Source organism: Drosophila obscura, unplaced genomic scaffold, assembly GCF_018151105.1.
Source record: "Drosophila obscura isolate BZ-5 IFL unplaced genomic scaffold, ASM1815110v1 contig_17, whole genome shotgun sequence".
NCBI classification, from domain to species: Eukaryota; Metazoa; Arthropoda; class Insecta; order Diptera; family Drosophilidae; genus Drosophila; species Drosophila obscura.
The window spans coordinates 947,629-969,583 of record NW_024542757.1 but is presented as its reverse complement, the minus strand read 5'-3'; the positions used below and the strand labels follow the sequence as shown (position 1 = coordinate 969,583).

Below are 21,955 nucleotides of genomic sequence, written 5' to 3'. Positions count from 1 at the left end.
ATCCCACAGCTGACAGAAACAGACAAAGACACGGGAGGGAGACACACGGCAAAGGTTTAAATTATTACACTAACATGATTTATTTTGTACATCGGCAACGTTGTGGAGCGGCAGAAGGAGGGAGCGGTGCCCCCTTCGGATGTGGACATGTGGAATGTGGATGAGCGAACATGCCAAATGAGTATTATAAGTTAAAAGTCCAATGGAGTCGGGCGAACTTGTGGGAATGAGCAATAGACTAGATGGCCGGACGGCCAATGCTGGGGAACGGAGCCTAAGACCAGTTGGAGGCCGATCCCGACCAGCCACCGACGGCTGGGGGCGAGTAATTGTAACCGTCTCCACCGCCGGAGGAGGCTCCGCCATGAGAGCCACCGCCATATCCTCCGCTGGAAGCGACAGCAGCAGTCACCACCTGGCTATCGTAGCTGCTTCCTCCGCCGGAGCTGTAGCCCCCAGAGCCGTGTCCGCCGGAACTGTAGCCGCCTCCTCCTGAGCTATAGCCTCCCGAGCTGTAGCCTCCGCTATTGTATCCTCCAGCGCCAGAGCCCGCGCCGGATGTAATGGCCACAACCTGGGCATCATCGTGTCCGCCGGAACTGTAGCCACCTCCTGAGCTATAGCCTCCGGAACTGTATCCCCCGCTGCTGTATCCGCCACCACCCGAAGAGCCGTGAGAGGAGGTATCAGAGCTGGCTGCAATCGCCGCAATGTTGGCGATGCCATGGCCAGAGTCGTGTCCGCCAGAGCTGTAGCCACCTCCTGAGCTATAGCCTCCCGAGCTGTATCCTCCGCTGCTGTATCCGCCACCACCCGAAGAGCCGTGGGAGGATGAGCCAGCAGCAGCTGCGATGGCTGCAATCTGAGCGTCATCGTGTCCGCCAGAGCCATGTCCTCCTGAGCTGTAGCCACCTCCTGAGCTATAGCCTCCGGAACTGTGTCCACCTGAGCTGTATCCGCCACCACCCGACGAGCCGTGGGAGGATGAGCCAGCAGCAGCTGCGATGGCCGCAATCTGAGCATCATCGTGTCCGCCAGAGCCATGTCCTCCAGCGCTGTAGCCACCTCCTGAGCTATAGCCTCCGGAACTGTGTCCACCAGAGCTGTAGCCACCAGATCCTCCGTGGTTCTCGGTGATTATGGCATAGGTACTGACGTGGGCTCCGCCGCCACCGCCTCCATGGCCTCCATGGCCACTGTCATGGGAGTGAATCTCATAGCCTCCTCCTCCGCCGCCACCGCCTCCATGGCCACCGTCATGGGAGTGAATCTCATAGCCTCCTCCGCCGCCGCCACCGCCTCCGTGATGATCACCATGATCTCCGCCACTCTCGGGCAGGTGGATGCGAATGTGGACGTGCTCCCGTCCAAACGAGGGCTTGCCCCACACCGCCGGACTGGCCAGCAAGAGCGCGCTCAGCTAGACAGGGGAAGGGAAAGATTACACTATTAGGATCCGCATTCGATCGCAGGTGAGTGGAGTACACCGCCAACTCACAATAAAACAAGCTGCCATTTCTCCTGATGTCGAAAGTTGCCAAGGATTGGGATTGTAGCTCGCCGGCTGCTGGGCTACGAACTATGTGACTGGAAATGATTCGGCAATCGTCTCTGCGCGCCGTTTTATACGCGCGCTTCGAGCAGAGCGCTCTCCAGCTCTGGAGTTGAGGTTATGTAAGTGGTGCGGCGCGACGGTCGCTGTGGCAAGTGCAGGCGATAATCTCTCTGATGACGAGCTCAACTGAACTTGTGGCATAGGCAGGGGGCTGGAGATGGAGCTGAAGCTGAAGCTGGGGCAGAGCTACCACCAACAAGCACGACCCATTGAAGGCCACATTGTTTCGTTTTACCTTTTCTTTCTCTCCACTCTCCCCACTACCCACTTTCTGCCTCTCTGGGCGATCGGCGAGAGTGTTGACCTTTCACATCAGCCTCATCATCATCATTGCCATCATTGACTGCCCTTTTGCCAAAACTCTCTATCTCTCACTCTCACTCTCAATCTCCATCTCCATCTAATGCTGCTCTCGCACCGAACTTTGCTTTGCCTCTGTTGTGCTCCACTTTCGTTGGATCGGGGAGAAAATTCGAATAGCCCTAAGCCGGCTCTGCCTATTATTGGGTTCGCTGCCGAAAAACGTTAATAATCATCGAAATTCCAGATCCAGTTTTAGTCTCAGTCCAAGTCGTGGCCCAGGGCCGGCCCAGCCAGTGGTGTGGTGGCTGTTAACCGTTAGTTATGTAGTTTTCGTTCATGTTTATGTATGGCTTGTGCATGCTTATGCAGATACAATGCGATACGAACTTCCTATTGGCAATTCCTTGTTGTTGGATGATGTCTGGGCACTTGCATAACATAACGGATTGGCCAAGCCAAGGGTCTGCCTGCCTGCCTGGAGGTTGCTGCTGGTCGTCGCTTGTCATTAACCCATTGATGGCCATTCCCGTGCCGGAAATTAACCCGATAACATTGTTTACTCTGTTGCTGGCATGCTGGAGCGAAAGCATTTCTCTCGCCATCCATCTCCCACTCCCACGTCCTCTTGCACTCCACTCTCTTCAACACACAATAACAGGTTTTGTTCTATTTATGGTTTATTGGGTTAGGTCATTGTCTGTAACTTCTTCTTTGCCGTTGAGAGCCCCTCCCTCTGACTCCCGCCGCCGCCACTCGCCGTCTCGTTATTGGGTTAAGCTTCGCCTGCAGCGAATCCCCAGCGCCAGCATCAGAAAACTATCTTGTCATGCTCGGGGGCGCTGCAACACTGGCGAAACAGAAAACAAAAAGTACCGTAAGCTTTTTTGCTCGCTCATCATCTCGCTCTTACATCAGCGGAGAGGCGAGGTCATGGCCAGTGGCCAGTGGCCGCATTGGACGGACGCCCTGCGTCCCGTTCGCTATCCCTTCCCTGGGCATTGTTTTGCTTTCGCCGCTGATTAGCTACAGTTTTCATTAGCATTGGCATGAGTTGGTGGGTGGGGGGAGTGACGCGGGGCTGCAATTTTCATCGGAAACGGGGCCATATGGCAATTTCGATTACGAACACCCGACAGTTGATTAACATGCCTCTGCCTCATCCTCCATCTCTCCATCTTTCATCTCCTCATCGGTCCCCATTCATATTGCCAAACCAATTAATAGACATTTAAATTCAGTCAAATTTGTAAACAAAAGCGTGGCATGGAATGGCACCTCAATGTTTTGGATGGATGCTTACATAAGGAACCAGTAGTAGTAGTAGTAGTAGTAGTGCCACCAGAGCGACGCCAACGCAACCAGCTGTTGCCAATCAAATGATAATGACAATGATAGTCATAATCATAATGATGTTGCTGGTGCTGTTGGGATTTGTTCGACTGGAAATCGGATCGGAGTCTGCGTCTGCGACTGCGTCTGCGACTGTGTCTGTGTCTCTTTCTGTGGCATTCGAAAATGCATTTCATTAACAGGAAAGCGGGCGTGCAACACTCCATGGGGATTACATCTTCGGGCAAGCCACCAACCGAGGGCCACGATGCTCATGATGATGATGATGTTGATGATGACGGGTTGCCGAGGCAACCGGTTGGCGTTCGTACATTAACATTATATGCAACAAAAACGCATCTTCCCCGTATTGCATAATGGTCCCACCAGGTCGGAGCGCTTGCCGCATCTTCATGCGGAAGCAAAGCCATTCTCAAGGGGGCCAAAAACAAAAAGGAAATTACACACAGACACAGAAAGCGGCCAGTCTTTTGGTTTTCCCAAAAAACCAGTTGCATCTAACCAACCGCAAAAGGCGTAGGGGGTGGGGGAGGCGGTGTCGGGAGTGGTGGCACGTTGCAGTTGCCTCTGCTGGTGCCGTTGCAGCTGCGCAGACCTTTGCACAAGTTCAATGGTGACAGGAAATGGCAATACGATTGGGATTGGAGATGGATGAGACTGCAGGCTGTGGTGCAATTATGTCTACGCCATGGAGAGGAGATGCACTTTCTATGCAACTGAAAACTGCAGCCAAACTGCAGCCCAAGAACAAAACGGAAATCACGCACTAAAGCAGAAGAACAGGCAGCAGGTCCTTTGGTTTTCCAAAAATTCCAGTTGCATCTAAGAAACCGCAAAAAAGGGGGTCGAAAGTGGCGGGAGTTGCAACTGCGCAAACCAATGCAAAAGTCCTTTGTGACGGGAAATGGTAGTGAGATTGGAATTTGAGCTGAGATTAAACCACAGAAAGCAGAGTTGTTGCTCCACGTTGATAGATGCTTATTGAGATTGGAATTAGGATTGAATTAGTATTCAAATGCAAGATTGAAGCTAGGTAGGTGAAGAGTAGAGAGGGAGACCACAGACTGCTGGGGCAATTATTCCCAATGATTAGACTCAAAGGGCCCAGAAACAAAACAGGCAATTACGCACAGACACGATGGTAGTCAAGTCTTTCAATATTCCCCAAAATCAATTTTATCTAAGAAACCGCAAAATGGGGTGACGATGCAGCTGCCGTTGCAACTGCGCAGAGTTTAGCAAAAGTCCTTTGTGACGGGAAATGGTCTTGAGATTGGAATTTGGACTGAGATTAAACCACAGAGAGGAGAGATAGATGCTTCACGCATCTTCATACGGAAGTAAGGTTATTAACTTTCAGTCCAAGTCCATGTTGAAGGGAAATGGCACTGAGCTTGGAATTGGAGTTTCTAATCGGATTTAAGATTGAAGATGGGAGCCCACAGGCTGCTGGGGCAATTATAATTCAATCATTAAGTCTCCCAGGGCCCACCAACACAGAGAAAAATACGCACACACACAGAAAGTAGCCAGTCTTTTGGATTTTCACAAAATTACTTTCATCTAAGCAACCGCGGGGGGGGGGGGGGGGGGCTGGGGTTTGTGGTGGCACGTTGCAGTTGCAATTGGTCAGACCTATGCACAAGTTCAATGGTGACGGGAAATGGGAATGCGATTGGGATTGGAGATGAAAAATGGGTGATGAAGGGAGACTACAGACTGCTGACGCATTTTCCTCCATGGGGATGGATGCTGATTTCTATGGGGCGCGCTTTCTGGCCCCATGCGAATCCAATTCGAGGCGGACAATGAGGAAAAGAATGCGGCACAAGGTAAACTGAAACTGACAACAGACCAAAGCGAAACGAAACGAAACGAAACGAATAAAAAGAATGGGCCAGAGGAGGAGGATAAAGGCAGATGCAGCCATTGCTCTACATATTTAATTAGTTTCCGTTTCCGTTCATATTCGTAATCCGCAGTTGGCATTGTTAACCCTCCCCCCCATGGATATCCCCCACTTACAATGGTCCCGTCCCCATATCGCCTACCCACCACCCACCCAATCCAGCGAGAGGACAATTTGTCTGTCCCCGTCCCTGTGCCTGCGCCTCTGCCTCGGCCTGGGCCTGGGCCTGTTTCTGCCTGTGGAAAACGGTTGCGTAACTTATGGCCAGTCATCAGTCGAAAGTTTATCCGGTGGCTGGAGGGGGAAGTGCTTCCCATTTTCGATTTGTTTATCATTTATTTAAATGGCGCCGGCCTTAGGGTCGGGTCCAGTGCACAAGTCTTGGCCGCCATTAAGCTGCTTCGATCCACATTTTATCGGCCCAGACATAGAAGCAGCAAAAGCAGGAGCAGAAGCAGAAGCCAGACTCGTGCCGAAGCAAGGGCACACACAGCCAGCAATGCTATTTAATTATGTTGATGAGCACTGGCCGAGCAGGAGCCCCCAAAAAGGAAAAGGCAACACGCACAAAGAACAAATTCCTTCTGCTCCTTCTGCTGAATCTCCAATCTCTACCTCCTGGCACAGTGGTTGGCGTCTGAGCGAACAGCCCCAGGAAAAGGCCCTTTTCGGCGAATGATATCGTCTAACATTCTATTCTGATGATGATGACGACCACTGTGCCGCATGTTTTGCTGAGTTGGCGTGCAGGTGTCGCTGTCAGAGTGTCAGAGGAGGAAGCAGCCTTTGGCCCTGCCCTCGCCTTTGGCCCTCCTTTCGTATGCATGCCCTCGTATCGTATCCAGATTTGATGGCCCATCCACCTGCCCTGCCCACCCCGAGCATAACGTTTATGTGGCCGGTGGGGATGTGTAGATTGTTAGTATGTGGATTGGGAGTGGTGGGGTTTGGGGCTATCAATAGGTGCAGCTTAATATTTCAGACTCACCTTTTTCATCATTGGCCCCGGCTTGATCATCACTCATCTTGACTGATTGTCGTCGTTTTGGTTGTTCTGCGGCTCTGGCGGTTGTTGCTGTTGCTGCTGATGCTCTCCTGTATCCTGTATCCTGTGTCCTATGTGCTATATATATCTATATATCCTATGTCCTCAGCGCAGCTGCATGTCTGTCTCTCTCCCCTCAAAGCTCTTCTTTGAATACATACATATACATATGTATATCTCTCACTATCTCACTCTCACTTTTCATGCATGCGGATCGCTTCGTTTACCGTTAAATATTGTCACCGTTCCCTTTGTTAACCATTTTGTTGCTATTTCTCCTATGATTGTTGTTGTTGTTGTTGCTGTTGTTGCTTTTGTTGCTTTTGTTGCTGTTGTTGTAGTGCTTATCACGCTGGTGCTTTTCATGATGCTACTACTATTGCTATAGTATGCAAATCTTATGACTACGACAGTTTCCAATAATGGCATTTGGCATCGCTGCGGCTGCTGCTGCTACTGCTGCTGCCCCAATCCAGTCCAATCCAATCCACTGCTCTCCTACTCCTCCTGCCCAGCACTCTCCTCCCCGCAAGCTGAGCCGAGCGGTGTTGGGTGGTGCTTCTTCTTCTTCTACTTCTATTGTAAGCTTTTGCTGGCTTTTGTGCTGATTATTGCTTTACATTTTGTGATGCGTCTGTTTGGAAAAAAAAAGAGGGAGAGATATACATAGCGGTTAGAGAGTTTGGAGAAATACATGTGCTAGTGGAGAGATTTTTAGTTATATAATGCCTCCATCCCATCCCAAACCATCCCAAAGCAAAGCAAAGCAGCTGAAGGAGCAAAAGTAAATTAAATCTGTTCTCTTAGGTCTTTATCCCATGGACGCCGCAATTGCTCTTCGTGTCATGTAACGGTAATTGGCAACGCGCTAATCCCCAGCAGCTTACGAGCGCTGCTCACTAACGGTACCATACACACTACATACATACATACTCGTGCACACATGCACATACGTAACGACTTACTCACATTACGTATTTGTGCGTAACGTAAGAGATAAACACACCCACAAAGGTGGGAAGGAAACGGCGTAGAAGAGAGCGACAGACAAATGCCGAGACCAAGAGCTGATTGAGACAAGGGCCTGAGACGAGGCCGCTTTAAGACTTGAAGCTTAAAAAGATAAAGTTAATTAACATTATGGGCGCCAAGCACACACACATACACACATTATTCCGGTATCCCTTCATATGTATGTATGTATGTGAGTACTTACTCGATGCTCGCACAAGGTAAGATACAAGAATTGATAAATGGGCGCACAACAGAAAGCAATGAGGTTGCGTGGGCAGTGGAGTAGTGGTGTAGTGGGGTAGTGGCGTGGTGTGGGAATTTCTGGGCTGGTGGGTGGGTAAATGAGGACATGCTTGGAAGCTGCTCAGTGCTTTGTGTCTGTCGGCTGTTCTTCTTGATGTTCCTCCTGCCATTGTTGCTGGCGTTGCTGTAGGCCTTCTTCCTGTTGTGTTTTACAAACTTCTTGACACGTCTGAGCACGCTGCGAGCGCCAGCCACTGACGGACGGGCAAAAATGGCAAAAACGTTAGATGAAGGCGCCCATAAAATATTCAATATCAAGTTTGCCCCCTGCTCTACCCACTCTACCCACCACTCCACTGTGTTGGCAGGCAGGTGATGTTTGCTGGCGGAAATTTGCTGTGGGCGGTGTCGTGAGGGTGAGGGTGAAGCGTGGGCTACGGTACGTTGGCCCAGAAGCCATTAGGCGCCCGAGATGCCATAGAAGATCTCCTACCTACAATCCTCACCTGCATCCCTGTTTACTTTACACACACAAATCGTCAAAAATATTTTTATTACAACAATAAGAGAAGAGTAGGCCCACAAAGGCATTAAACAATGTGTTGCTGGCTTACAATTTTATGAGAGGGTCGCGGATTGGAAAGGGGGCCTGACCCCAAGGGGAAAGTACTAGGGGTTCCTGTTGTTGTTTCCGTGCTGCTGTTTTTTTTTTTTTGGGCGTGACCAGCGGTTGGCTTTAAAGTTGCCCCATAAAAGGGAAAAAGCAGAGTTCTCTCTGCCATTTGTGGCCCCCAAAGTTGTGCTACAAATTTGGCTGTGCCCTCCCCCCCACTGACGGTGCTTCCTTCGACCACATGCCACAGCCAGCTACTACTCTTTGTTTGCTCTCGCACGAAAGCGAACGAAAAGTGTGGCCGCCTAGTTAAGTGCACATCAAGAGCTAATTTATGGCCCAATCCTCGTGCCACACCACACTATGCCGCACACCATGCCACAACACATGAGTTGTGTTGTGGTTGTTGTCGGTTGCACAAACACTCATGCAAAAAGCAAGCTTTTTCCCCCTCTCTCTCTCTGACTCTTACTCTGACTTTCTCTTTAGCATTTGTTCGATTTTACCTTTAAAAGTTTTCCTTTAATTTTTTTTGTTTACTTTTTAGTTTGTTTCAATTGTTGTTTCCTTTGTTGTATTGTATGTGTGTTGTCGATGTGTTTTAAATGATGATGTTGCCACTTTATGTAATCGTTGAACGTGAGTGCAGTATTTCTATTTTTATATACGCGTTTTATTCGGCTCGGCTGCAGGGCACACAAACAAACAAACAGAGAAAGCCCCCGCAAAAGGAGTTTCGTTTCATGCGTTTTTCACACGTTTTGCATTTCACTTTCACTTCCCAACACTGGCCGGGGCCCACACTATTCCTATTGTTGTTGTTGTTGCTGTTGCTGTGTTTTATTTGATTTTATTTTACATTAATTACATTTTTATTTAGCAAGAATGTTGGAGTGGGAGGCGTTGAGCGGGGGACGGACCCCTCACCGCAAAAAACAAAAGCAAAACCAAAAGTAAAAACTTCAGGCACGCACATTGTTTGACACACATACACTCACGCTCGCTCGCTCGCTCGCTCGCACACAGTCTTCGTCCTGAGAAGTGTTATTACAATTTACTGTTGATTTCTTTTGCGAGAGAGAGAGCGAGCGTCACATCTGCTCTGCACAAGTTATATTTGATACAATGAACGGCAGTCCAGCTCTCCGTTTGCCAGCTCTCACGGACTGTGTTACCTCCTATCGAATATACCTTGACTCTGCATGTGCGTGGTGTGTGTGTGCGAAAGCGTGCGAAAGAGCGCGAAAATGTAGGTTAGTTTCCGTTGTGTGTCCCCCCACATTCCTCTCCGCACTCCACACTCTTCCCTTCCTACGCTGTCCTACAGCAGCAGCAGCAGCAGCAGCAACAACAACAACGGCACTATCATGCAGCACATTTCACTCTATTTTTGGGCGCTGAAGAATTTTTCTTTGCGCTGCACTTGTGCGTGTGTAACAGTATTTGCCAGCATGTACATCCACGTGTGTGTTTGTGTAAGTTTGAGGCTTCCTTTTAAACTTTTTTTTTCCTCCTGCGTCCTTTCTTTTTATACAATATTCCTTGGGCTTTCATTTAGTTCCTTTTCAATGGGTATTCGTGTGTGTGTGTGTGTGTGTGTGTGAGTGGCAGTTGAGGAATACCGTACGTTCTAAAGGACGCGTGCGTTTACTCTAAGGTTCGTCGTGTGACTGAGCTGTAAACGGGTTTTCCTTGCCGTTTGACGTAATCTGCAGAACAACCGCGATGCAGAGCGATGAAACAGCAACAGTAACAACAGCAACACTGGGAGGCCAATGAAAATTCCCCCCCAAATGCCCCCCAATGCCCTAAAAGAACAGCCAGGGAAATTCTCTCCCACGCTCTCTGGTTTCCCTCTCTGTAACTAAAATGTCAGCAAGCGAAAGCGAAACGAGTCCTTTTTTCTTCTCCGCTCCGTCTCTCTCTCTCTCTCTCTATATATATCTTGGAGGCCTGCCGGCATAAACAAATGCCATGCCATGCCATGCCACATGCTATGCTCTGGCAGAACTTCCCCCTATTCTGCTGCTGCTGCCTGCCACTGCTGCACCGCGGGGCAAATGTACACGCCACCTCCCGCAAACCCTAAGAAAATGTCAAAATGATTAAGCCTGAATATGGGCCACTGGCTAACAAAGCCAGGAGGAGGCAATGCTGCCCCTTCCACTGCTGCAGCTGCCACTGTTCATCTATGTCCATGGAAAGCGGGCTCGGGGAATAGCTCTGGTCAGTAATTCAATTCGATTTCCGTATCTTAAGGCGCACTCGGCGGATTCGTAATGCCCCAGCGGTTCGTATACGTAATATTTCGTTGCAGAGATCTAAAGATCAAGCTCAGAGCGTTCTCTTTCATAACCCACACTAGTTTGGCAACCCTGGTCCAACTGATAAGCGACTACAGTGAACACTTCCCCAAGTGAACAATGGGCTAAAGAGTAGAACAGTTCCATACGTACTTATAGATACCTTTAATACGGCTAGAGCTATGAAACATATTGGCAGAAATCCATATTAGATGGGAATTTCATTTTCAGTTAACCCTATGGATGTGGCACTGTATGATCCAACCGACTGTATAATTCAAGCCGTTCACAGCGCTCAGCGCTTAGTTCTCGTCGCAGTTCCATTCGATTCGGAAGAAACAGCGCAAAAAGCAGAGCGAGCAAGGCACAGTGCCCCAAAGCGATAAGCTTATCATTACACAGTCCCAGTGCCAGGCCCAAAAACGGAAGCCAGCCCCTGTCACAATGGGGCTCTCCACGAAGAACCTTCGACTGATCCTGGTCTTGGCAGTGGCCCTGATTCCGACCTTAGTGAACTGCAGCTTCAATAGAGCCACCTCCAATCACTCGGCCAACTATGAGCAGTCCACACGGGAAATCCTGGAGCAAGCCACCAGGCGAATGCAAACCATTTGGAACATGAAGCAGAGGATTTTCCTTCAGCTGACTTCCAAGGGAAAGTCACCGCTGGGCGGACAGGCGCCAAGCAAGACGGAGGTCGAAATGGAGACCTATCGGCTTATGTACGAGTTGGCCGCGAATCTGAGCGTGGTGCCCGTCAATCAGTTGGAGGATCCGATGCTGCGACGTCGCGTCCAGCGCATGGCCAAGCTGCAGCTGAAGGGCCTGCGGCCAAAGGACTACGAGCAAGCCAAGGATCTGCTGCGGGCCATGAGGAACTTTGTGAGCGGACCGCTTGTCTGCACCTTTGAGGAATGCACCACGCGTCGCCCCCTGGCCATGTATCCGCACATATTCAACAAGAACATGCGGGCCAAGCACTACGAGGATCTGGTTCTCAACTGGTTCAGCTGGCGGCGAGCCATCAACGACAAGGACACTGCCAAATCCACCTTCATCGACTACGTGCGGCTGCTCAGGATTGCGGCCACATACAATGGACATGTAACGCCATCGAGGACGTGGTACCTCAACTACGACACCGAGAACTTCCAGGCCGAGATGGAGGCGGTTGTGTGGGAGATCATGCCGCTCTACCGGGAACTGCACGCCTATCTGCGGCACGAGGTGCAGCTCGCCTACCCCAAGGCGGACACGAAGAGCGACGGAGCTATTGTGGCGCCGGTTATGGATCAGATTCTGTCCCAGGACTGGTATCCGCACCAGTTCTTCCGCACTCCGCACCCGAGCAGACAGCACCAGCTGCCGTCCGTCCATCGTCGGCTGGAGGAAGTCCTCGTCACTCCCGTGAAGATCAACAGGAAGGCCGCCGAGTTCTTCGAGTCGCTGGGCCTCAACAACATGACCGAGTGAGTACAAGCCGCAAACCGCGAGGATCTCATCCGTTCTTGCATGGAAACTGATCACTTTGTTCCTTTTCAGTGGGTTCTACGACCGCTACTCTCGCCGGATGAACGATGACGAGGGCGGGCCGGACTGCAAGTCGCAGGTCTACTACTTCCCACCGAACGTGGCCCTGCGCTACTGCCCCAAGTTGGACTACAAGAAGATGATGCAGATCCATGGAACGATGGCCGAGTTGCAGTACAACATTTACAAGCGGGATCTGCCCTTTGGCCTGGACGTCGAACCCTGTCCGGGCTTCGGCAGTGCGCTGGCCGAGACTGTGGTCCTGGCCTCGGGCACCGCCCGGCACCTGCATCGGCTGCACATCTTGCTGAACGAGAGCCTCTCGGAGGAGCAGTCGCTCAATCGGCTGTTTCGCATGGGGGTGCACACTCTCGTGGCCGTGCCGCAGTACTTCATCAACGACAAGTTCCTGGTGGACGTGATGGATGGACGGATCGGGGTGAGGGAGTACAATTGCGCCTACTGGCGCCTTCAGGACAAGTACGCGGGCGTCCAGCCTCCGGCCCTGCATTCATCGAAGGATTTCGATCCGGACTTTAAGTTCTATCGGGGCATGAACCCAGAGACCTCCAACACCAAGTGAGTGAATCATCCTCCCTTGATTAACTCAACTAAACCAAACTAAACTTCTCTTTGTTGTGGTTGCAGGAAGTTTCTGTCCGAGATCTTGGGCTTCCAGTTCTATCGCTCGTTCTGCCTGGTCAGCGGCCAGTACAAGCCCGGAGATCCAAAGTTTCCCCTGCACAACTGCGATTTCTACGACAGCAAGGAGGCGGGCGATTTGATGCGCGAGATGATGCAGCTGGGGGCCACCCGGCACTGGCGTGATGTCATGGAGATTGCCACGGGGGAGCGAAAGTTGAGTGGCCGCGGCATTCTAGAGTACTTTGCACCGCTCTTCACGTGGCTGAAGGAGCGCAACAAGCAGCTGGACATCGAGCCGGGCTGGGATGCCGACGATTGTGAGTAGAGCTTGGCATTTGTCTGGATTATCCCATTTATTTTGTCCATCTTACAGTATGCCGAAAGGAGTAATATCCGCAGCCCAGAAAGTGGGTAACTTACTCGCATATATGCCTTACGTATCGTATTAATCTCCAAGTTGATCCTTCAATTAAACTGTTGGAACATTTCCTAAAGGATTCATTAAAGAACTAAAAATACAATCAATATAAATATAATCCCTTGCTTTGCCCTTCTTTTTCTCTTAATTAATTCTCTTGTCGATAATTGTTTAGATGTTTATTTACAAAGGCACTTTGGTAAAACGACAGAAACTTAGATCTACTTTAGGCACTACACCTACACATTTACGTACGTATGGTTAGGGATTAAGTATACACTTTCCATGTGTATGGTCAAGGCACTCATTTACGTGCAGCTAGGTTCTGGCTATGGATGTGGCTTGTTGCACAAGTAGAAATAATTTCGGGCTGGTGATGATGATAGTGTTGGGCTCCATAGATTCCGAGATCCTTGATGAAGTTGATGCTGAAGCTGAAGCTGAGAGCTTAGGATGGACCGGCAGACCGGCTTCACATAGTTGTCTCCGAGTCCGGTGGCGTGTGGTAGTTGAGATTGTAGGCGGGCGGTCCGTTGTTGAGGAAGGCCATAGAACGGATGCTCTCCCGCGAGGCGGTGCGCTTTGAGAAGGACATGGCGCTCACATAAGCTGGCGCTGGCTCCATTGGGGGCGGTGGAAGATATTGCTGCTGCTGATGCTGCTGTTGTTGCTGCTGCTGCTGCTGATGGAGGGGATGCTGCTGGTAGAGGGGTGGCGTGCAGGGAGGCTGCGGCGGACTGGCATTGGCTCCACCCAATCCGACGAACACGTTCTCGCCCGCATTGGCGTAGGCGGTGGACAAGGGCCGTGACCCGTGAAAGTTGGAGTAGCTGGAACGCACCGAAGGTGGCCGATTGTTGTATACCTCGTCGCCGTGACCCACATCGTTCAGGTGGGTGGTGGAGTGCTGGTAACTGGGATTGTAGTGGCCCCCGCCATGGAGGGTCGTTGCAGGAGCTGGCACAGCTGGAAGCGGAGGCGGTGGGGGCAGTAGGGTGGGCGAGACTGGTGGCTCCTCTTGCTGCTGGATCATGCCCTGCCCGTTGGTGTTGTAGTAGATGGGATCGAGGGGAATGTTCTTGCGGTAGCTGTGATAAAAGTGGCCATTGTTCTTTGCCAGGCTGCCTAGCTGACTGCCGGGGATGTTCGTGTTGTTGAGCATGTCATCGTTGAGCGACTGCAGATTGGAGACGGTCAGCGAGAGCTTGTCCTGCCGATGGAACGAGCCCAGGTGGGGCTGCTGCAGCTGCTGTTGCTGCTGCTGGAGCTGCTGTTGGTCGATCAGTTTGGTCACCGGGTTCTGTTGGTACTTCCTGCGGGAGCTGCGCGTGCTGCTCCTCACATAGCTGCCGCTGCTGCTGTCCCCGGCTGCACCTCCATGACCGCCGCCATGCTTGGATCTCAGTGTGCCGCTGGATCCATGATGCGAGCGCCTGCTGCTGCCTCCTCCACCACTGGATTGTCTCCCCTGGCTGCCCCTGGCCATCACCGACCTCCGTTTCACGCGCCTTGGTGTCATCGGCTTGGGGCTCAGCTCACCGCCATCCTGGTCGCCTCGTGGATCGCCCAGCCCCAGTCCCATGCCCATGATGGTGTGACTGCTGCCATGCCGGATGGTGTCGCTGCTGCTGCAAAACTCCATGGAGTACAGCGACTGGCGGTGCTTCGACTGCTTGCTAATATGCTTCACTATATATAGAAAGATGTCATGTCAGTAGGGCATGGGTGAAGGTATATTGCTATAAGTAACAATATCTAATGGCAGTTACCTGGGGTTAGGTTTGATAGTGTGTGTGGTTTTGTGTGCTTGGTTGGAGCTGTTAAGTAATTTGTATTAGCTACTTGGCGTAGAGAGAAGATCGTTAGCGATTGGTTAGAGAGCCACAAATGCTACAGAAAGCCATCTACCAGGTGATACTATACTGTAGAGCCTATATCCATATACATTGAGAGAGAGAGTTACAGACTAAAAAAATACAAGAGAGCGGAAGAGAGATAGAGAAGAGAAGAGACTGCAGAGAGAGTTTTGGTGTAAATGAACATTTATTGGAAACGCTTTCGAATCTCGTCGATAATTGGCACCACAATCCGCACCATTCTCTAGATCAGAGAGGCAATCAATCTATAAGGTAAATATTTAGATACTCTACTAAGCTATGGATTGGATTTGCTCTGCTTGGCGTTGCTTGCGCGACTATAAACTATATTTTGTGTGTGTGGCCTCAAGCTTAACACTAAACTTAAACATTCATATATCTGTATGTATGTATGTATGTATGTATATCTAATAGATCGATCGTTTTCTTGTAATTATTTGTCTATGTAACGAATCTTGCACGAATCTTATTCCATTAGGCAACTTTTTAGTTTCACAAACTAACTTCTACATATGTATGTATCGTAAATCGTATTTTAATTAGTTAAACAACAAAAGGCAGCTGAAGGTGGGAGGCTGCGCACTCCCCCTCACATTTTGTAACACATCTATATAGTTAGTTTTCTTTTGTATATATGTATGTAAATCTCTAATCCGTTCTTAATCCAAGGCATCTGGTTGCAATTGGCTCTATAAATTTCTTTTCGTTATCTCTTTTAGTTTCATTCAATTTTCAACAAATTTGTTCAACTTTTTTGTTTGTGACACTTTCGGCTATATAATTAATCGTTTTGTCGTTCATTTTTTTTTTTTTTAGAGTTATCACAGATCAACATAAAATTATGTAGGCTCTCTTGTGTTTGTATGTGGGGCCTTTCCGCAATTCGATTTCCTATCACAAGTCGACGGGAAAGACCCCCTCTATGTATGTATGTATGTAGGACATGCGTGTGGTGTGTGTGCTCTGGCTGATACATAAATACTTGGCTTGGTTAAATAAGTTAGACATTTGCTAGGCCGAGTCCGCGCACAATCCGAATCCGAATCGATGAGCACACGCGCTGGAAGCTTATGGTTGCGGTTATGGATATGCTCCCTCCCGGAGAGGAAGAGCCATCAGCCATGGCTGATGCCTGGTCGTTAGGCACAACATAGAAACAACAAAATGTATGTACGTGTGGTATATGTGTGGGTGGATCGGAAAAGGATCATCGCTACAAGGCAGACATGGCAGCAGTTGGCCCAGCACCTGCACGGACAGAGAGAAGATTACAGAGAGGCGATTGCAGATAGAGAGGGGAGTGTAGGAAGCTGGACGTACTTGGAGGCCTCGCTGGCCGGAATCTAGGCCTGTACGCCCACAATAGAGCTGCAGAAGGAGCGGGGACGGGTCTTGTTGTTGCTCCGGCGATTGACGCGTGGAGCCGCCTCCATCTGCTGATCCGCCTCTACCAGTCGATCGTCGCTCTGGGTGCGCACCACGTAGCCGGGCGGAGGGGCTCTGATCTGATCGCAAAAGTTGGCCTGTGCCGGAATGGCGGGTCGGTGGCGGCGATGGGTGCGTCGCACCATGGGCGAGCCGTGGGGCACCGGAACGGGAATGGATGAGGGCACGGACACATGTTGTGTGGGCATGGCGTACTTCTCGGCTATCTCGGGCGAGAGATCAGGATAGGGCGCCTGGCCCAGCCGCTGATGGAAGATGTGCGGACGGGGCACGGGTGGAGGCGGTGGCGTCAGCATATGATCGCCATTTACCTCCTCATCATCGTCTTCGTCCAGCACGTGGCACGTGTGCAGCGGCACTGTGGGCAGCGGAATCTGTGTGGGTCGCCGGGCCTTAGGACTGGGCCCCACACGCAACGGGGAAGGCAATCCATTCTGCTCATAGGGAAAGGAGGCATTGTTGTTGGGACTAGAGTGCGTGGCTGAGTTGAAGACGATGTGCGGCTGAGAATTGTTGTTGTTCTCGTGCACGAAGAGAGTGCTGGGCGTGGGACTCCTGAAGGGCACATAAGTGACGCCATTTGCCCCAGGGGAGAGCTGCTGCATCGAAAAGTTGTCCTCCTCCTCCTCGAGATTGCGCGAGAGACGTTCGAGCGGACGGACTGGGGAATAGCCTGCCAGGCCAATGCCTACACCTGAATCTACACCCACACCTGGTGATGATATGAGCCCCGACTTGGGGGCCTTGGCCTTGTGATGGATGCGGGCAAAGTGCGTGCTGCTGCCCCCACACTCGGGGATGCCCTGGAAGATGCTATAGTTGCTGTTGCTCAGCGAGTTGGCCAGATAGGGATTGGAGTTGGAGTTCTGCAGCGAGGCGTACGAAAGCGAGGGCGTGGTCTGTGGGGACATGGGACTGGGACCGGAGCCACTGGTGGTCTGGTGGTGGCGCTGGCGCCTCAGGCTGCTGCTGTTGCTGTTCTCGCCACTTGTGCGCTGGGTTAGATGGTTGACTGATTGGTGGTGGCGTTGGAATGATGCATTGTGGTTAATTGTTGTGTCTAGCGGCGGCTGAGGCGGCGCCTGACGCTGGTGAAGATTATTGTTGAGTGTATTATTGTTGCTGTTGTTCAGTTGGTAGTTCTGGTTGAAGTGTGGTACTTGTTGCTGATGATGATAGAGTTTCAGTGAGTTTTGCTGCTGCTGCTGCTGCTGGCTCTGCAGTTGCAGCTGCAGATGCTTGTTTGATTGCATTGTGGCGCTTGCGGATGTTGTGGGTATACTTGTATAGCTCACGTACATTGGGTGCACCACGGTGTGCTGGGGACTCTTCGCGTCGCCGTTCATGAAATCGACTGTAAACCAGAAATTGATTAAAGATGCTTTAACAATCCAGTAGATACTTCGAATATCGCAAGACACTGTGCAACAGCGACAAGAAATCGAACTCTTTTTTTTTTTTTGTTTTTTGTTTGGTCTGATTCCCGCACTCGGTACACATGCTGGATTGAAATAAATTTAGCTGCACTCAAAGATGCATTTCTGTGGCAATTATCTTTCATTCGATTAGTTTTCAAAGCAAGTCCAGCCGGAACTACTATCGGACTCTCTTGGATGCCATGCCTAAGAACACTGAACATGTTAAAAGTTTCATTAAAATCCCAGTACCGAGTACCTATCTCTCTTGTTGGTTTTGTGTTGCACAGTGTCGTTATCGATAAGCAAACACAATGTTGTAGTTGTTCTTGGTGTTATGAGTGGATGGCGACTTAGACATATAACATGGATTGTAGTAACAACTATACATATAAATGTACGAGTATATATGTAATATTATGTATATAAATATGTATGATTATGTGGCGTTGCTCACAGTTCACAGTTGGATAGGAGGATAACAATGGGGAAGTTTTAATCATGGATATACAACATGTACATATGTACTATGTATATATAGATGCGATTTATATATGTATGTATGTATGTATATGGGTACAATCGCATTCAGGGGTTGGGGTATTTGGATGCCAGGAGCTTACACATAGATAACTTTACGTACGTATTTGACATTCGGTATATGTACAATCGATTCAGCTAGGGAAATACGGTTTAGGTTGGAAACGGGGGTAGGGTAGGGTAAGGGGACATAAGTACCATATACCGTGCAGGGTGATACACAAAAGAGGATAGAGATGCTGTTAGAGATATTGGCCGGTTCCCAGTTAATGAAAGAGTATGACAAACGACATAGAATAGAATTGCTGGCTGCCACTTACATCTGTCGTCCTCGTCCAGAAATATGCAACTGATCAGAATCGCACCGAGTATACCGAGCAGCTGGAGAGACGAAACAATTTACAACAATTCAGGTCACTTAAGGCCTGTTAACCACTCACCGCCAGGCCGCACTGAACTCCCGAATGAATAATCTCCACCAGCGTATAGTCGAGCAGGCAGCCCTCTACGCTCTCCGGCCGCTGTGGCCGGAACGGATCATCCGCCGTCATGTTGTAGGTGGGACGGCAGCCATAACCGTTCGCCTCGAACCAGGAAACGCTGCCCGTGCCCAGATTGAGTAGATCACTGTCCTGCTTCGCACATGCATATAGGAGATATGTTGGAATGAGTATCCAGAGTTACTCATTGCCTAATAATACTCACCCTATCCAACTGCCCCACATTCAGATAGAAGCAAATGAGGAAGGCGTTCCAGCCGATCCATAGGAAGTTCCATATTAGATACTGCCACAGTCAAACGCAAATACAAAACGAACACAAATTTGGGTTATCGTAGAGATACGATAATGGGGGCCAAGGGATTGGGGGCAGGGTACTCACGGTGATGATGTATTTAACGCGAAAGTGATATGCGCCATAGAATCCGAATATGATAAATAGAATGTGGAAGAAATTCACCAGTATGGGAGCCCACATGTATCCGAGAAAGTCGAATACCTGGCGTTCGATAATCGTTATCTATTGATTGTGAAATGGGTAAGGGGGCCGAGGAGGACAAATGCAATCGATTTTTAATATGCAGCTAATTGGAACAGCAAAAACAACAACTGGTTTTCCAGTGAATACTCACCACTTGCAGGAAGCATATTGACAACAAAAAGTGTCGCCGCGTACACGAGCACGAGCCCATCACATAATTATTCCATTCAGAAATGTATGCTAAAGGTTCTCTGGATCTGGATCTGGCTCTCGCTCTATCCCTCTTTCAGTCCTTTGTTGCGATCGCTGCAGTTATTCCGCTTCAGCCTGATCGCATTGCCTCTTTTTATCTGGTTTTTTGTGTGTTACGCTTTTATCTGCAGTTTCCGCATCATATGCAGGCAGCCTGCTGCTGCAAGTTGAATGTGGTCAAGTCAAGCGTGGCAAGTGCAGCCACTTGTCCCTCTCCTTCTTGCTCTCTTTGTCTCTCTCTCTCTCACTCTTTCTTGCACCTTAGAACACTCAAGTATGCTAAGGGGAGGGGCAGACGCTTGGGAGGGTAAAGAATGCAGCTGAACAAAACCTGATCTGTGTGAACTAAAAGTAAATAAAAAGAAATTATAACGAAATGAAGCAGCAGCTACCGAGAGAAACTTTGCTCACACACGCACGCACACACTGGCGGATAGCATAACTACACAACTACAACTACAACTACCACACGGTGGGCTCACGTAACGTAACGTAAACTAAACACACGCACTACTTTTCGCCTTTTACCCAATTTCTGGTGAACACATGCATACATACACAATACACATTTATTGTTGCTTTCGGTTCGGTTCTGGTTCTGCTTCTGGCTAGTGTCCAGGTCAAGTATGAGCAATTAATTAATTAACACACAGCAGCCCTCTCTCGCTCTTCAATTACGCCATGTCTATATTTGTTTCTATAGTTTTCTGGTTTCGCATACTAATTCGATTGTGTGACTGGCTCTGGCAATCAAATTAAACGCTATAGCTCTCAGGCTCAGCAATAATTCAATATAAAACGCATGACGCGCTCGGGTCTCCATGAATATTATGAGTCAAACACAACAAAATTGTATTTAGTTTGGCGACACGGAAGCCCCACACTGTATCACTCTCTCACACAAACGCACAAGCATCACAGAATTGTCCACTTTCCATATGTTCGGAAATGCTATCAGTCGCTATCTGCACTTGTCCATTTTACATAATCAGGCATCAGGCATTTATTATCACTTAAATTAATAACTTTTTGGCTTACGAGAACGAAAACGGGGGACTGCGGGCGACAACAAATTCTAGCATAGAGGTGTCAAACCATCGAGAGCACTATCGATAGTATCGATGTTTTGCTACTATCCGCTACTATCGACGGTTTTGCGACTATCATGATAGTATCGAGCTACAGTTGTTGCGATTTTGATATGTTTGGATTGGCTGCTCCCAAATACGAAGACACATTTGTAAACAAATCGACAGGTGGCATCTAATTTTTACAATGGACAAGTTCCTAAAAGGTTTCAATGGTTTTATAATAATTATTAGAGCTATCACGATAGTATCGATTGTTTTTTCAAAACATTCAACGTTGATATTTCTCGACTTTGATATTCCGTTTAATATTACTAGCTAGCTGGGACTCTCAGCCCTAAACAAATAATTTTATCCAATTCCTCAATGAATTTTGTTTAGGATTGGTTAGTTTTAGAAGTCCTTTTTATTGGATTATTTACATATTAAGGTTAAAACAAAAACGGCCAGTTGTTTAGGATGGGTTTCAGCATTTCAGTTACATATAAAGCGGCCAAAGCATAAAACGTAAATGTTGACTAAATGTGACGTCAGTGTTGCTGGTCAACCAAGTTTCTTGTATACGTATGTACTTTTGTATACCTTATTTCTTTTAATTGATGCTAATTTTGTTGTTCCAAGCTCCATTGAAACATTATTTATGATTTTATACTAGATTGACATGTTTTGTACCTATTAATGCATATGTTTTGTTATATATATATACATTTATCGCGGTTCTGATACCTATTATTGGTACCCGTGAGCTATAAAATTTCGTTTATGTCTTTACAAAAGAGACTGGCTAGTTTCGGCATTAATTGGAGCCCGAAACAAACATTACAAACAGTATCTCAAGTCCATAATATCCATTTTCCCAAGGTATTCAGACTTGTTGCTCATTCCGTGCCAAAGTTGCACAACAATGCTGCTACTTCATTTCCCCATTTCCAAATGTTGCCCTGCAATTTTTCCGCAGCAATGAATCTTCATTCCATACGCGTTCCCGTTAAGAACATGTTTCTCACACCACGAAAATGAGGGGAAAGTCACCACAAAAACACTCTCTTCACCACAGAAAAGAGAGCAAATTTTTTAAACACCACCACCAATTGAGAGCGAATAATATCGATATTTTTGTGCGCTAAATGAGTTTGGCGGTCATTTTCAAATGTAAATATATGGAAAAATAAATATTTCACTTGATTTGTTTTGTCGAGTGTGACTGGAACCTCAGAAACCGAGAAAAAAAATAGCTTAGCCCCGCTCTATTTAATCAGGTTAGTAACTAGTAAATATCAACAAAAAAAAATGAATAATTAATAAATATTTGAGACCGATACCATTACGATAGTATCGATTGTTTTTTTAAAAACCTCAGAAATATAC

At 48.7% G+C, this 21,955-nt stretch overlaps 4 protein-coding genes across 18 annotated transcripts in view; 1 reads left to right on the top strand and 3 right to left on the bottom strand.

Annotated features, from left to right (window-relative positions):
- The window catches only part of LOC111075510 (sodium channel protein 60E), a 30,953-nt gene extending 22,313 nt beyond the window's left edge, over nucleotides 1-8,640 (bottom strand). For all 8 annotated transcript variants that reach the window (XM_041592012.1, XM_041592013.1, XM_041592011.1 and 5 more), the window contains exons 1-2: nucleotides 8,599-8,640; nucleotides 6,166-6,856 (exon numbers count right to left, since the gene is read on the bottom strand). In XM_041592012.1, coding sequence (XP_041447946.1) covers nucleotides 6,166-6,202 — 37 coding nt within the window. In that variant the 5' untranslated portion in view covers nucleotides 6,203-6,856; nucleotides 8,599-8,640. The remainder of the gene's footprint in view (nucleotides 1-6,165; nucleotides 6,857-8,598) is intronic.
- On the bottom strand, nucleotides 227-1,577 carry LOC121403894 (loricrin). The gene is made up of 2 exons (XM_041592017.1): nucleotides 1,499-1,577; nucleotides 227-1,420 (listed from the first exon to the last, which is right to left on the bottom strand). The coding sequence occupies exons 1-2, from the start codon at nucleotides 1,514-1,516 to the stop codon at nucleotides 275-277; spliced, it is 1,164 nt and encodes a 387-aa protein (XP_041447951.1). The 5' UTR covers nucleotides 1,517-1,577; the 3' UTR covers nucleotides 227-274.
- A 2,056-nt stretch (nucleotides 8,641-10,696) lies between the features above and the next one.
- On the top strand, nucleotides 10,697-13,136 carry LOC111080519 (angiotensin-converting enzyme). The gene is made up of 4 exons (XM_022376189.2): nucleotides 10,697-11,864; nucleotides 11,938-12,504; nucleotides 12,574-12,887; nucleotides 12,944-13,136. Exons 1-4 carry the CDS (start codon nucleotides 10,840-10,842, stop codon nucleotides 12,958-12,960), a joined length of 1,923 nt encoding a protein of 640 aa, XP_022231881.2. The 5' UTR covers nucleotides 10,697-10,839; the 3' UTR covers nucleotides 12,961-13,136.
- A 10-nt stretch (nucleotides 13,137-13,146) lies between these two features.
- LOC111075527 (sodium/potassium-transporting ATPase subunit beta-1-interacting protein) lies at nucleotides 13,147-20,613 on the bottom strand. Of its 8 annotated transcripts, XM_022368862.2 has the most exons (8): nucleotides 20,538-20,613; nucleotides 19,399-19,844; nucleotides 19,149-19,286; nucleotides 18,972-19,052; nucleotides 18,707-18,901; nucleotides 18,587-18,647; nucleotides 16,186-17,665; nucleotides 15,606-16,113 (listed from the first exon to the last, which is right to left on the bottom strand). In XM_022368862.2, exons 2-7 carry the CDS (start codon nucleotides 19,456-19,458, stop codon nucleotides 16,209-16,211), a joined length of 1,992 nt encoding a protein of 663 aa, XP_022224554.2. In that variant the 5' UTR covers nucleotides 19,459-19,844; nucleotides 20,538-20,613; the 3' UTR covers nucleotides 15,606-16,113; nucleotides 16,186-16,208. The 8 variants fall into 8 exon arrangements, with proteins under 8 accessions (XP_022224557.2, XP_022224558.2, XP_022224560.2 ...); XM_022368865.2 differs by lacking the exons at nucleotides 15,606-16,113; nucleotides 16,186-17,665 and adding an exon at nucleotides 13,147-14,677; XM_022368866.2 differs by lacking the exons at nucleotides 15,606-16,113; nucleotides 16,186-17,665 and adding an exon at nucleotides 13,147-14,677 and having other exon boundaries at nucleotides 18,707-18,898.
- Nucleotides 20,614-21,955: the final 1,342 nt, after the last annotated feature.

What these genes read in the sequence shown, in the direction of transcription:
- LOC111080519 (XM_022376189.2), top strand. Translation starts at nt 10,840, where the DNA reads ATGGGGCTCTCCACGAAGAACCTTCGACTGATCCTGGTCTTGGCAGTG. An exon ending in GGCCTCAACAACATGACCGA is followed by an intron (nt 11,865 to 11,937) that starts GTGAGTACAAGC and finishes GTTCCTTTTCAG; the next exon opens with TGGGTTCTACGACCGCTACT. An exon ending in CCAGAGACCTCCAACACCAA is followed by an intron (nt 12,505 to 12,573) that starts GTGAGTGAATCA and finishes TTGTGGTTGCAG; the next exon opens with GAAGTTTCTGTCCGAGATCT.
- LOC111075527 (XM_022368861.2), bottom strand. Translation starts at nt 19,458, where the DNA reads ATGGGCTCGTGCTCGTGTACGCGGCGACACTTTTTGTTGTCAATATGC. An exon ending in ATGTGGGGCAGTTGGATAGG is followed by an intron (nt 18,902 to 18,971) that starts GTGAGTATTATT and finishes GCATGTGCGAAG; the next exon opens with CAGGACAGTGATCTACTCAA. An exon ending in GAGTTCAGTGCGGCCTGGCG is followed by an intron (nt 18,648 to 18,706) that starts GTGAGTGGTTAA and finishes TCGTCTCTCCAG; the next exon opens with CTGCTCGGTATACTCGGTGC.